Source organism: Pristiophorus japonicus, chromosome 22 (genome assembly GCF_044704955.1).
Source record: "Pristiophorus japonicus isolate sPriJap1 chromosome 22, sPriJap1.hap1, whole genome shotgun sequence".
Taxonomy (NCBI): Eukaryota; Metazoa; Chordata; class Chondrichthyes; family Pristiophoridae; genus Pristiophorus; species Pristiophorus japonicus.
The window spans coordinates 56,893,042-56,908,629 of NC_091998.1; the positions used below are offsets into that span (position 1 = coordinate 56,893,042).

At 51.5% G+C, this 15,588-nt stretch overlaps 1 protein-coding gene across 1 annotated transcript in view; it reads right to left on the reverse strand.

Moving 5' to 3' along the window:
- Window positions 1-13,802: 13,802 nt before the first annotated feature.
- The window catches only part of LOC139234777 (docking protein 2-like), a 59,187-nt gene continuing 57,401 nt past the window's right edge, over window positions 13,803-15,588 (reverse strand). Inside the window, exon 5 of the mRNA XM_070865468.1 lies at window positions 13,803-15,552. Within this exon, the coding sequence (XP_070721569.1) occupies window positions 14,488-15,552 (1,065 nt within the window). The 3' untranslated portion in view covers window positions 13,803-14,487. The remainder of the gene's footprint in view (window positions 15,553-15,588) is intronic.

A 15,588-nucleotide genomic window follows, 5' to 3' on the forward strand; every position in this document is an offset into this window, starting at 1 on the left:
TTTTGGAGTGCAGTCACTGTTGTACTGTGGGAAACTCAGCAGCCAATTTCGCGCACAGCAAGCTCCCACAAACAGTGACCAGATAATCTGATTTTGTGATGTTGATAGGAAACACAAAGGATGGTAGAAGTGGGGAACTTGCACTCCCCCAAAAAGCAGTAGCGGCTAGCTGAATTCATCATCAAATCTGAGACCGATGGATTTTTGCTAGCCAAAAGGGGTATAAAGGGATATGGAGCCTAGGCAGGTGGATGGGGGTTAGGATACAGAACCTCGCTCTCATCGAATGGGAGGAGGAGCGAACAGACTTGAGGGGCTGAATGGCCTCCTATGGGGGAATAGACTCGAGGGGCTGAATGGGCCTCCTATGGGGGAATAGACTCGAGGGACTGAATGGCCTCCTCCTGTGGGGGGATGGGAAAAGACTCGAGGGGCTGAATGGCCTTCTCCTGTGGGGGGATGGGAACAGACTCGAGGGGCTGAATGGTCTCCTATGGGGGAATAGACTCGAAGGGCTGAATGGTCTCCTCCTGCGGGGGGATGGGATCAGACTCGAGGGGCTGAATGGTCTCCTCCTGCGGGGGGGTGGGATCAGACTCGAGGGGCTGAATGGTCTCCTCCTATGAGGGAGGAACAGACCCGAGGGGCTGAATGGCCTCCTCCGGTGGGGGGGATGGGAACAGACTCGAGGGGCTGAATGGCCTCCTATGGGGGAACAGACTCGAGGGGCTGAATGGTCTCCTCCTATGAGGGGGGAGTGTAGGATTGTTCTGGAGGGATGAGTTAAGTTGGGCAGAATGGCCTTCCTCGTGTGTAATTATCTGCTGAGTTTGCAATCTTAATGCACTCACTTGTTTCAACCCAGGTTGCAGCTGCTTTGTGAGACCGGAACGCAATGTGGATGTGATAACCAGTGCACCATAAAAGCCCCCGAGCACTTTCGTCTCCTTCCTCTGTTGTTCAATCCCTACCTGCTCTAATTTGAGTACACAGGTTTGGGTTAACCAGGAAGCTAAAAATAGAGCGGAGAGGAAGTTAAAACCAAAGTCAGCTGTTTGGTCTTTCAGTTTTCATTTCCCACCGCCCTTTGCTCAAGTCCTCTCTTGCTGGCCTGGGTTTTACAGTCTAACTCAGCAAACGGCGCTCACATTTCACTCGACAACAGCCTGCCTCTAAATGACTTGCAAGTTGCACGTTATGACAGTGCTGGCCCATGCTGAGTCACTTCTGCATCGTTAGAATTACCCCGTCCACCACCTTCAACACTCACTCCCTCCACCACCGGCGCACCGTGGCTGCAGTGTGCACCATCTACAAGATGCACTGCAGCAACTCGCCAAGGCTTCTTCGGCAGCACCTCCCAAACCCGTGACCTCTACCGCCTAGAGGGACAAGGGCAGCAGGTGCATGGGAACACCACCACCTCCACGTTCCCCTCCCGGTCACACACCATCCCGACTTGGAAATATATCGGCCGTTCCTTCATCGTCACAATCCTGGAACTCCCTCCCTAACAGCACTGTGGGAGCACCTTCACCACACGGACTGCAGCGGTTCAAGAAGGCGGCTCACCACCACCTTCTCAAGGGGCAATTAGGGACGGGCAATAAATGCCGGCCTTGCCAGCGACACCCACATCCCAGGAATGAATTCAAAATATATGTTTGAAGTATGCATGTGGTGGAGGGAGTGAGTGTTGAAGGTGGTGGATGGGGTGCCGATCAAATGGGCTGCTTTGTCCTGGATGGCGTCGAGCTTCTTGAGTGTTGTTGGAGCCGCACTCATCCAGGCAAGTGGAGAGTATTCCATCGCACTCCTGACTTGTGCCTTGTAGATGGTGGAAAGGCTTTGGGGAGTCAGGGGGTGAGACACCTGCCGCAGAATACCCAGCCTCTGATCTGCTCTTATAGCCACAGTATTTATATGGTTGGTCCGGTTAAGTTTCTGGTCAATGGTGGCCTACAAGATGTTGATGGTGATGCCGTTGAATGTCAAGGGGTGGTGATTAGACTCTCGCTTGTTGGAGATGGTCATTGCCTGACACTTGTGTGGCGCGAATGTTACTTGCCACTTATCAGCCCAAGTCTGAATGTCGTCCAGGTCTTGCTGCATGCGGGCATAGACTGCTCCATTATCTGAGGAGTTGCGAATGGAATTGAACACTGTGCAGTCATCAGCGAACATCACCACCTCTGACCTTATGACGGAGGGAAGGCCATTGATGAAGCAGCTGAAGATGGTTGGGCCAAGGTCACTGCCCTGAGGAACCCCTGCAGCGATGTCCTGGGGCTGTGATGATCGGCCTCCAACCACCACAACCATCTTCCTTTGTGCTAGGTATGACTCCAGCCAGTGAAGAGCTTTCCCCCTGATTCCCTTTGACCTCAGTTTTTACTAGGGCTTCTTGACACTACGCTCGGTCAAATGTTGCCTTAATGTCAAGGGCAGTCATTCTCACCTCTGGAATTCAGCTCTTTTGTCCATGTTTGGACCAAGGCTGTAATGAGGTCGAGAGCCAAATGATCTTGTCAGAACCTGTAATGTATGTATGTCTGGATTTACCTGCCACCAGGGGGAGCCACCGTCGGAGGTCATTGGGCCACAGACACACACATACAGCCTTTGTATATAAAGAAAGCCTCCATGTTTAATGCTCACTTTGAGAGCTAATAGAGTCAGGTCACACCTGATTGAGTTCACGGTACCAAGGCTATTGAGTTATTGCATACGCAACATTTGGCAACGAGGCACAACACGAACTTTCACACACAAAACGAAAAAATGAGCACCATTGGAATCCTGGAGCGATTCATGGAAGGAGAAGACTGGGAGGATTTTGCAGATCGCCTCGACCAGTACTTCGTGGCCAACAAGATGGATGAAGATGCTGACGCAGTCGGACGCAGGGCGGTTTTCCTCACGGTTTGTGGTCCAAAAATCTATGGCCTCATAAAAAATGTGCTCTCACCTGCACGCCCAACGGAAAAGACCTATGAGGAATTGCAGATCCACCTGGACTCGGATACAAGGCCCGTCCATCACAAAGCCCGGGCAATCCCGTACATGATGAGGGAGAAGGTCGAAATCGAAATGGACAGATTCCAACGTGAAGGGGTCATTTCACCGGTTGAATTTAACGAATGGGCTAGTCCCATTGTTCCTGTGCTAAAGAGTGATGGCACTGTCAGGATTTGTGGAGACTATAAGGTTACAATCAACCGAGTTTCGAAACAGGATCAGTGCCCGTTACCAAAGGCTGATGACCTGTTTGCAACGCTAGCCGGGGGAAAGTCGTTCACCAAATTGGATCTGACGTTGGCCTATATGACACAGGAGCTTGTCGAATTGTCGAAGAAACTTACGTGCATCAATACGCATAAAGGGCTGTTCATTTACAACAGGTGTCCTTTCGGAATTCGCTCGGCTGCAGCCATATTTCAGAGAAACATAGAAGTCCATCCCTAGAACCGTGGTGTTCCAAGATGACGTTCTGGTCACAGGTTGTGACACTGCCGAACACCTGCACAACCTGGAAGAGATTCTACGTCGTCTGGACAAAGTGGGACTCAGGCTGAAACGTTCGAAGTGCGTCTTTATAGCATTGGAAGTCGAATTCCTGGGAAGGAAGATTGCTGCAGACAGCATCAGGCCTACGGACTCGAAAACAGAGTCCATCAAAAATGCAACCAATCCCCAGAATGTGACGGAGCTGCTTTCGTTCCTTGGTCTTCTCAACTACTTCGGTAACTTCTTACCTAAATTGAGCACATTATTAGAGCCACTGCACATGCTGCTCTGAAAAGGTGACAACTGGGTATCTCAAGACAGGGCCTTCGAGAAGGCTAGAAACCTGCTTTGTTCCAACAAATTGCTGGTACATTATGACCCGTGCAAGCGTTTAGTATTGTCCTGTGACTCTTCATCACATGGGGTTGGTTGCGTGCTCCAACAATCCAATGAGTCGGGCAAACTACAACCCATTGCGTATGCGGAAAGAGCCTATGGCATGGTAGAGAAAGATGCTTTAGCCTGCATATAAAAAGATGCACTAATATCTATTTGGGCTTCGTTTCGAGCTTGAAACCAATCACAAGCCGCTCATATCTTTGTTTTCAGAGCATAGAGGTATCAATACCAATGCATCGTCCCGCATCCAGAGATGGGCGCTGACATTATCTGCCTATGATTATGTCATTCACCATAGAGAATTGTGCCGATGCATTGAGTCGTTTACCGTTGCCCACTCCGGAGATGGAAACGCCATTGCCCGCAGACCTACTGTTGGTCATGGATGCCTTTGAGAGTGAAGGGTCGCCTGTCACTGCTCAACAAGTTAGGACCTAGACCAGCCAGGATCCGATCTTATCGGTTGTAAAATGTTGTGTCCTAAGTGGTGATTGGTCGGCCATTCCCAGCGAAGTGTGTGATGAGACCAAACCTTACAACCATTGCAAAGACGAACTATCCATTCAATCTGATTGTGTGATATGGAGTAATCGTGTTGTTATGCCCAAGAAAGGCAGTGTCGAAATCTCGACCTCCGATAAACGACTCAGACACCTTCAGCTCCGGCAGAAGTTTCTTTATTTTACTTGCTAGCAAGAGAAAGGTCACACTCAGTCAATGGCTAAGTGAACACCTCTGAAATGGTACAATTTCACGAGATATTTATACAGTAAAACCCAAGTTATGGCCTCTCCCTGTGTATTGGCTCTGTCTCGCAGTCAGTGAATACAGATAAAGAGTTAATTACTACATCCTTGTCCTGACAGGGTTTCCAGATATTTCCTTTTGTCAGGGTTATTAGTTGGCCAGCCGGCCATTACTCGATGAGAGTGTGGTAATGAGCTATTACCTGTCTTGCATTGTGTCAGGATTGTCCAGTTTCCTGGTCAGTTATCTTTTTGCATCAAATGGATGAGGTCTCTACAAGAGATAATGGCTGGTGGTTTGAGTACTTCGAAAAGGGTGGGTTGGAGTGGAACTGGTGTCGTATCGACAATAGGAGAGCACCATGGGGGGGTACTTGTCTCAGCAGGACTTGCCTCCCAGCTGTCTGGTGGCTATCAGCCATTTCAAGCCAGGTTTAGCTGTTTATGCAAACCGACTGCTTGTTGCAGAAATTTCTGGAAGGACCAGGATTTTGTTATATATTGCAAAGGGCACAAAAATACCGTGTGGTATCAGCTCAGATAAAAATACATTTCCACAGCAGGGAGAGATTTGTACGGGATTTACACAGTACCCATCCCGGTATTGTGATGATGAAGGCCATTGCCAGGTCTCGCGTTTGGTGGCCTGGCATTGTCTCTGATTTGGAGTCATGTGTGCATCAGTGCAACACTTGCATGCAATTAAGCAATGCACCAGTGGAATCTCCACTAAGTCTGTGGTCGAAGCCATTCAAACCATGGTCGAGGATCCAGATCGACTATGCAGGTCCTTTCCTGGGCAAAATGTTTCTGGTGGTGGGTGCGTATTCTAAATGGATAGAATGTGTAATCGTGTCATCCAGCACATCCACAGCCACCATTGAGAGCCTTTGTGCCATGTTCGCCACTCATGGTCTGCCCGACATCATTGTGAGCGACAACGGATCGTGCTTCACGAGTTTGGAGTTTCAAGAGTTTATGAGACTCAGTGGTATCAAACACGCAAGGTCAGCACCATTGAAACCCGCATCCAATGGTCAAGCGGAGCGGCCCATCCAAACCATCAAGCAGAGCCTGAAACGCATAACTCACGGTTCTTTGCAGAGTCGCTTGTCACGCATACTGCTTAGTTACAGGACGAGACCCCACACATTTACTGGGGTCCCCTCTGCTGAACTGTCGATGAACAGAGGTCTCAAGACCAGGCTCTCGCTTGTCCACCTGATCTTAACGGTCACGTAGAAAACAGACGTCAACATCAGTAGTGCTGCCGTGTCATGCGACATCTCTATTAATGATCCTGTGTATGTGCTAACTTATGGTCAAGGCCCCAAGTGGGTCACTGGCACTGTTACGGCCAAGGAGGGTAACAGGGTGCTTATTGTCAGGCTCACTATTGGGCAAACATGCAGGAGGCACATTGATCAGACAAGTAGATTGGTGAGTACAAGGTCAAGTAGGTTTTTCCCTCGTGTTGGTTCTCTCACCACCTGCCACAGGCCCAGTCTGGCAGATGTGCCGTTCAGGACTCGGCCAGCTCGGTCAGTAGTGGTGCTACCGAGCCACTCGTGGTGATGGACATTGAAGTCCCCCACCCAGAGAACATTCTGTGCGCTTGCTACCCTCAGTGCTTCTTCCAAGTGGTGTTCAACATGGAGGAGTACTGATTCACCAGCTGAGGGAGGGCGGTACGTGGTCATCAGTAGGAGGTTTCCTTGTCCATGCTTGACCTGAAGCCATGAGACTTCATGGAGTCCGGAGTCAGTGTTGAGGACTCCCAGGGCCACTCCTTCCCGACTGTATACCACTGTGCCACAACCCCTGGTGGGTCTGTCCTGCCGGTGGGACAGGACATATCCAGGGATGGTGATGGAGGAGTCTGGGACATTGGCTGAAAGGTATGACTGTGTGAGTGTGACTATGTCAGTCTGTTGCTTGACTAGTCTGTGGCATAGCTCTCCCAACTCTGGCACAAGTTCCCAGATGCTATTGAGGAGGACTTTGCTGGGTCGACTGGGCTGGGTGTGTCATTGGCGTGTCCGGAGCCGGTACCGAGGTCGATGACGGGTGGTCCGTCCAGTTTTATTCTGATTATTGTTTCTTGTAGCGGTTTGTCACAACTGAGTGTCTCGCTGGGCCATTTCAGAGGGCAGTTAAGAGCCAACCACATTGCTGTGGGTCTGGAGTCACATATAGGCCAGACCGGGTAAGGACGGCAGATTTCCTTCCTGAAAGGACATCAGTGAACCAGATGGGTTGTTACGACAATCCAGTAGTTTCATGCTCACCATTACTGATACCAGCTTTCTATTCCAGATTTATTTAATTAACTGAATTTAAATTTCCCGGCTGCCGTGGTGGGATTTGAACTCGGGTCTGTGGATCATTAGTCCAAGCCCCTGGATTACTGGTCCAGTAACATACATTCAAAAGCAGGGAGGTCCTGCTGCAACTGTACAGGGTATTGGTGAGGCCGCACCTGGAGTACTGCGTGCAGTTTTGGTCACCTTACTTAAGGAAGGATATACTAGCTTTGGAGGGGGTACAGAGACGATTCACTAGGCTGATTCCGGAGATGAGGGGGTTACCTTATGATGATAGATTGAGTAGACTGGGTCTTTACTCCTTGGAGTTCAGAAGGATGAGGGGTGATCTTATAGAAACATTTAAAATAATGAAAGGGATAGACAAGATAGAGGCAGAGAGGTTGTTTCCACTGGTCGGGGAGACTAGAACTAGGGGGCACAGCCTCAAAATACGGGGGAGCCAATTTAAAACCGAGTTGAGAAGGAATTTCTTCTCCCAGAGGGTTGTGAATCTGTGGAATTCTCTACCCAAGGAAGCAGTTGAGGCTAGCTCATTGAATGTATTCAAGTCAAGATAAATAGATTTTTAACTAATAAGGGAATTAAGGGTTATGGGGAGCGGGCGGGTAAGTGGAGCTGAGTCCACGGCCAGATCAGCCATAATCTTGTTGAATGGCGGAGCAGGCTCGAGGGGCTAGATGGCCTACTCCTGTTCCTAATTCTTATGTTCTTATACATAAATACTTTACACACACAAATGTAGATTAGTGAGCATAGGGGTGACGGGTGAGCAGGACTTGGTTTCGGATGGGATACCATCAGAGTTTGGATGAGATGAAGTTTATGGAGGGTGGAGGATGAGAGGTTGGTCAGTAACATCTGAGTAATTAAGTATGGAAGTGACAAAGGCAGCAATGTGGGTTTTGGTCCCAGATGGGCTGAGGCAGGGGTAAAATGAACAATGTGACAGAAGTTAAAGTGAAGTGTCCTGTGATGGACAGGATATGGTGTTGGAAGCTCAGCTTAGGGTCAAATAGAATGCTGAAGTTGCGAACAATCTGGTTTAATTTGAGACGGTGGCTGGGAAGGGAGATGGAATTGGTGGCAGGAGCTGAAGACAGCAAGTTCAGTATTTCCCATGTTTGACAGGAGGACCTGCTCTCTCCCTGATGAAAGATTCTTTTTTCTTTCTTTTGAGTTTGTCATAGTAAGGGAAGCCACTGTTGAGGGATGGAACAAATTCTATTTCAGTCACCCAACATCGGCCATCAGTCTGATTATTATAGTACAGGCAAATGCCGAGCACAAGTCCCTCCACTCCAGCCGAACAATGAGCCGCAGCCCCTTTCTCTACTGGTATTGCATTTGTTCGGTCTCCCACAACAAACATCCTTAGGCCTGTAAATGAGTGCTGAACTAGGAGCAGTTTTGTGCTCTTGGTCTATGCCAAATAAAAACTGGACTGAGACTGTGCAATCTCACTTCACACGATACCATTACAGCCAGCCAGCAGTGGACAGTTTGACTTTGGGCTGGAATTAAACCTGGGGCCCAGAAGCAAAAGGCTAATGTCGAACTCACTATACATCCAGCTCCCCCTGCAGATTACTGGACTCTTGCCTGCATTTGCAGTGCTTCTACCCCCTTTGGTGAGTAAAGGCGCATTAAAAATAAATGTCATTGTTGCTGCTTTCCATCCTCTGAAATTGTTCCTGAACCCACTGAGTTTGGAAGATTATAACTTATCCCCAATTTCTTCAACGATTCTAACTAATGCATTCCCAATTAGTGCCTATTTTTCATGACCTTGATTTTAAAAACCATGTGGCCTCAGGATTAGTTAGACGTCAGGGCCATTGTTTTCACTATTCCAATTTTTCTGTTTTTACTGATTCCGGTAAATTAATGCTTAAGATTAATATCTAGTCGTCCCTGGATCTCTGCTATTATACCATCCTTCTCCATTGCAGGGAGGAAAACAAAATATTAATTTCGCATTTTCACTACATCCATCCCCTCTTGGTCATATAAATAATTCTAAATGACCCACCGCTTTCTTCCGTTTTTTAAGATGTTTCAGTATTGATGTTGCTTACGTGATCTCCCCTTCCGAGACTCTAAAAATTAATCTGGGATAACCAGTCAGTTATTTTACTGCTGTTCCCACTGGCCTATTTTATGTTTCCGATGTTTCATCGTGGGCCGCCGCGACCTGCGAGAGGACACCATCGCAGGTCGGGAGGATAAAGGAGCATACCACTGCAGCTTCCAGCGCGAGCTGCTACAATTGTGCGACGGCTTCAAGGAGGGCGACTGGATGGCCTCACTTCCAGGAACGGTGCAGTGGCTCTAGGCCTTTTGGCTAAGAGCATTGGCGCAGAGTGATCCTTGGCGTGTGCAAGGTGACCTCTGGCGTTTGTGATTTGACAAAGAATTGGAACGATTGGCTACGAATTTCAAAGAAAAAAAAAAAAAAAAAACTGGATGGCCTCATCCAAACCCAGGTCGCCGTTTGAAGCGTGGGCAGGATCATCGGCGGGGCCCAGGTACAGCGGAGGAGCAGGAAGGTCGGGGCGGACGAGCGGCGAGAGATCGTGGCGGAGGTGCATCAAGTGATTGAGGCGGAGGAGCAATAAGGGATCATGGCTGAGATTCGGCAATTGTGGCGGAGGTTCGGCGAATGTTTGGTGAGGAGGTGCGGTGGGAGATCGTGACGGAGGTTCGGCGAGTGTTTGTAGGGGAGGTACGGCAAATGAGGGTACGGGGCCCAGAAGAGCCCAGGGGCAGCACGGGGCCAGCCCACACTGCGATATGTGCGCGCACTAGGCCCGTGCAGCAGAGCAGGTCTCCAGTCGTCCTGGTTAACCCTTGCCACTGGACCAAGACCTCGCTCTGTCAAGCCCGTGTGGTGGCTGGTGTGCAACGGTCACCCCACGTTAAAAAAATCCACCCACAGGCACCTTCTACCCCTGGAGTTCAGGACTGGAATATCGGGTCCTTCATTGAAACATCTGTTAACTCATCCCTTTTGGTGTGGAAGCAAGTCATCCTCATTCGACGGACTGCCTATGATGATGACAGACACAATTCAAACATAGCTAAAAGGTCAGTTACTCCAACGGATATTTGAATTTTACCAACTTGGCATTAAGTTCTGAAAATATAACTTAGAGACAGACACAAGTGACCAAGAGAGGGAGCTGTCACATTTGAGGGACGATAGGCTTGGTCAGCATGCGATGGGACGGGAAAGGCCTTGGGTTTTAATAACCAGGAGTTTATTTTCGGAAAGGAGACTCTCCTTTCGGCCCATTCAGAATCCCAGACTTCACACACGACCCACACACACACACACTGACACGTACACACACTGACACACACGACCCACACACACACACTGACACACACACACACACACACACACACGACCCACACAGGCACACACTGACACACACACACACACACACACACACACACACGACCCACACAGGCACACACTGACACACACACACACACAACTCACACAGGCACACACACACACACTGACACACACAACCCACACAGGCACACACTGGCACACACACACACACACAGGCACACACACACACACACACACTGACACACACGACCCACACAGGCACACACAACCCACACAGGCACACACTGACACACACACACACACACACACGACCCACAGAGGCACACACTGACACACACACACGCACACACGACCCACACAGGCACACACGACCCACACATACACACAGACACGACCCACACGCACACACACTGACACACACGACCCACACACACACACTGACACACACACATATACACGACCCACACAGGCACACACTGACACACACACACACACACACACACAACTCACACAGGCACACACACACACACACACTGACACACACGACCCACACAGGCACACACAACCCACACAGGCACACACTGACACACACACACACACGACCCACACACACACACACACACACACATGACCCACACAGGCACACACTGACACACACACACACACACACACACACTAACACACACATCACATCACATCAAACATTGTAATTCAAACACTGCTTCTCAGACATCGCACTTTGTTACTGAAGCGGATGCAGAATTAGCTTTTATTTAATGAAAGCTGGTCCATAGCGTGCTGAATTTTCTGATTGGGGTAGAATTTAGAAATCGTCTCTGGTCCCGAGAAGGTGCCCAGGAAGGATTGGCCTGTGATTGACCTCTAGTTATTGATTATTTATTGCAATTAAAAGGGCACACTTGCCCAGCTTCAGTGGAATATTATGTTGAGCGTTCTATGGTGTATGGCTGTAAATGTACTTATGCCCGAGCTGACCACCTGTGGCATTGCTCACAGATAGCCTGGGGTCCGAGCACTGATGTGATGTTGAACCTGGCCTGTCCCCCCATACACAGCTCAAGAACCTTCTGTGGCCAAGTGCCCTAAGCAGACTTGTCCTGAGATAGTTAGAGGCCAGATGCTGTTTGCGGGCTCGGCACTTTGAGGAAAGCCTGCTGTAATGTATTTGCTTCATGGATTCTTTGCTGAAGAAATCATAGCAACACATTGCTATTAAGAACTAGTTGGTTTATTAGCAAAAGGTTTAACAATCACACGACACATTACCAGTTCATCCACCAGGCTCACAACCAGCTGCCCCATCGTGGATCCTCCGGACCCAACGGGCTGGGGTTTTATTGAGTCTTGTGAACATCACGTGACTGGCTGAGCCTCTCATAACGCAACAGCTCTACAAACCTGTGAGCATCCTCGCAGGGGTATACATTACACCTTGTTTCACACAAGGTCAGAAAATAACTGTGCTCCTTTTCTATTTCGGGCTCCCAGGAGACATTTTCCCTACATTCCACGTGGAAACTTTCACTTATTATTCAATAATTGTGTTGGAAGAAGTTTACGCAGGAGCCAATCAGCTGCAAGAAGTTTGCAGAGAATCATGAAGTGTGACACAGGATGTGTGACATAACGGAGGGCCCGTCGCCACACTGATAGTTGTGTTTCTCGCTCAACCCTCAACTCCCCTTTGGCCCAGGCTACTCTCAGCCGTGGCGCAGTGGGCAGTTCACTCGCCTCTCAGTCAGATGGTCGTGGAATTGAGCCACATTCCAGCGACTTGAGCACATAATCTAAGCCGACGCTCCAGTGCAGTACTGAGGGAGCGCCACACTGTCGGAGGGGCAGTACTGAGAGAGCTCTGCACTGTCGGAGGGGCAGTACTGAGAGAGTTCTGCACTGTCGGAGGGGCAGTACTGAGAGAGCTCTGCACTGTCGGAGGGGCAGTACTGAGTGAGCGCCGCACTGTCGGAGGAGCAGTACCGAGGGAGCACCGCACTGTCGGAGGAGCAGTACAGAGGGAGTGCTGCACTGTCGGAGGGGCAGTACTGAGAGAGCTCTGCACTGTCGGAAGGGCAGTACTGAGGGAGTGCCGCACTGTCGGAGGGGCAGTACTGAGTGAGCGCCGCACTGTCGGAGGAGCAGTACCGAGGGAGCACCGCACTGTTGGAGGAGCAGTACAGAGGGAGTGCTGCACTGTCGGAGGGGCAGTACTGAGGGAGCACCGCACTGTCGGAGGAGCAGTACAGAGGGAGTGCTGCACTGTCGGAGGGGCAGTACTGAGGGAGCGCTGCAATGTCGGAGGGGCAGTACTGAGGGAGCGCCGCATTGTCGGAGAGGCAGTACTGAGGGAGCGCCGCATTGTCGGAGAGGCAGTACTGAGGGAGCACCGAACTGTCGGAGGACCAGTACAGAGGGAGTGCTGCACTGTTGGAGGGGCAATACTGAGGGAGCGCTGCACTGTCGGTGGAGCAGTACTGAGGGAGCGGCGCACTGTCGGAGGGGCAGTACTGAGGGAGTGCTGCACTGTCGGAGGGGCAGTACTGAGGGAGTGCCGCACTGTCGGAGGGGCAGTACTGAGGGAGTGCTGCACTGTCGGAGGGGCAGTACTGAGGGAGTGCCGCACTGTAGGAGGGGCAGTACTGAGGGAGCGCTGCACTGTCGGAGGGGCAATACTGAGGGAGCACCGTACTGTCGGAGGGGCAGTACTGAGGGAGCGCCGCACTGTCGGAGGGGCAGTACTGAGGGAGCGCCGCACTGTCAGAGGGGCAGTACTGAGGGAGCGCCACACTGTCGGAGGGGCAGTACTGAGGGAGCGCCGCACTGTCGGAGGGGCAGTACTGAGGGAGCGCCACACTGTCGGTGGAGCAGTACTGAGGGAGTGCCGCACTGTCGGAGGGGCAGTACTGAGGGAGCGCCGCACTGTCGGTGGAGCAGTACTGAGGGAGTGCTGTATTGTCGGAGGCGGCCTTGCTTGGATGAGATGTTAACCCGAGGCTGTGTCTGCCATTACAGTGCCCTTACAACTTCAGTGAGAGAATGTAATGGGGGCGTTATTAGTTCACCAGCATATCATGCTCCATGCTATTGCCAGGCAGCGTCAAGCCAGTAGAAGGTCTCTTGGCCATGTCGGCCCACAGAGGAGGAGAGACAGAAGACATCCGGGGAGGCGGGCTTACCCTCCACAGGTTTACAGGCACCAACGCTCAGTCCTCCAGCGAGGCCCCCATTGGATAGCCCCCCAGCATGGGGGCAGCATGGAGATGCTGGCGGGCAAAGAGTCGCACATTGCCAGCTCGTAATGGCCCGGCTCCTAAATGGAGAAACTGAGGGGTGGAGCTAATATTGGACACGCCCCCATAAAGGCACATCTCCGGTGAACGCTGGAATGATGCACAAGACACCAATGGCAAATGATGAATCATAAATTTTACTGCAACAAAGTCACCAAAATAAAACCGTACAATATACAACATTATGTTGCAGGGCACTGGAGAACAACGAAGTTCCTTAAATCAATGAAACATTTTTAACGCCACGAATTTCAGCTCGGGCGCAGAACCTCACTCTTTGCCGAATTTTGCAGATGAGGGCGCTAACTTTTTCTAGGTGATATGAAGTCCGCACTGCCGCCATTACCGCCCCGAGATCTCAAAAGCCGAAAATCCAGAAGTTTGTGGGTTCAGGTGCCACTCCTGGAACCTGAGCATATATATCCTGACCGACGCTCCCAGTGCAGTGCTGAGGGAGCGCCGCACTGTCGGAGGGGCAGTCTTTCGGGTGAGACGTTAAACCGAGGCCCCGTCTGGGCTCTCAGGCGGACGCAAAAGATCCCGTGGCACCTTTTCGAAGAAGAGCAGGGGAATTGTCCCCGGTGTCCTGGGGCCAATATTTATCAATCAACGCAACAAGAACAGTTATCTGGGTCATTATCGCATTGCTGTTTGCGGGAGCTTGCTGTGCGCACGCTGGCTGCCGCGTTTCCCACACTGCAACAGTGACCACACTTTAAAAGTACTTCACTGGCTGTAAAGCGCTTTGCGACGTCTGGTCGCCGTGAAAGGCGCTATAGAAATGCAGGTCTTTCTTTTCTCTCCAATCGGGGTTCAGCACCGGCTCAGCCCCTTCCCTCGAGTTATTTGGGGGTCTTTTTCTCCAGAATCTTTACCAGCACATTGTCGTACTCGCTCTCAGCCGTGACGCTGTCCTTCTGCCTCAGCCTCTCCCGCGACTTCTTCTTCCCCAGGCCCTGCTTCGTCGCTTTGGGCACCGCGTAGTCGTCCATGTTGGGGTTGTAGGGGTACTCGTGACCCTGGGGGTCGCAGTCCAAGCCCTGAAGCTTCCAGGCGTGACCTTTGACCTCCTCGGGGTTGTCGTAGACGGACGGAGTTGCCACCCCCTCGGGCTCGTCGTAGATGTGGTCCCTGGGGAAGCAGGCGGGCTCGGCGGCCTTGACCTTGCTGCGGAAGTTGGACTCGTCGATGGTGTCGTAGAGGGGGTCCGCAGCTTGTTCGTCCCTCGGGGGCAGGAAGGTGGAAAATGCCATCTCGGGGCCCTTGTTGTCCGGCCAGCCCAGAGACGGAAGGCACAACGTCTTTGCGATCGCGTCGAACGGGGTGGCGTACTCCGACTCTGCCGCACACTGGCTCTCTTGCGGTTTCTTCCCCGCCTGGCCTTTGCGGGAGCTGGGCTTCGCGACGGCGTCCCGTACCTCGGCGTAAGTGGACTGGGGCTCGGGGAGTTGCAGCAAGTTCCCCTTGGCCCCGGCGCCCAGCGGCACTTTGGCACCGCCCGTCGCTGCCGCCAGGGGGTAGCCGTGGTGGCTCTTGCCTGGCATCCTCCAGGGCATGGTGGCGGCCAGCTTGGTGTCGCAGGCCGGCTCCAGCGACAGACACCTCAGGGAGGGCAGAGTGGCATTTGACATTTCACCTTTGACCCAGGCCGGCTGCGGCCCCTCGTCGAGGTTGCCTGCAGGCGCCTCCTCCTCCGCCTCGTGAGCAGGGATGGGCAGAGGTCGCGAGCTCAGGTGGGTCTCGTTCTCCAAACTACTCGACAGCTGTTTGTCCTCCTCGTAGCTTTGCCTCTGCATTTTGATGGCAGATTCAATGAGTTTGAAAATCCCATTCCCTTGCCTGGTGTCAAACTCAAAGTTGCCTTCACCAGATGCACATCGCCGCCCAGCCTCAAAGGAAAATGTCACCTAGAAACAGAACAGACCGAACATGTTTTACAATGC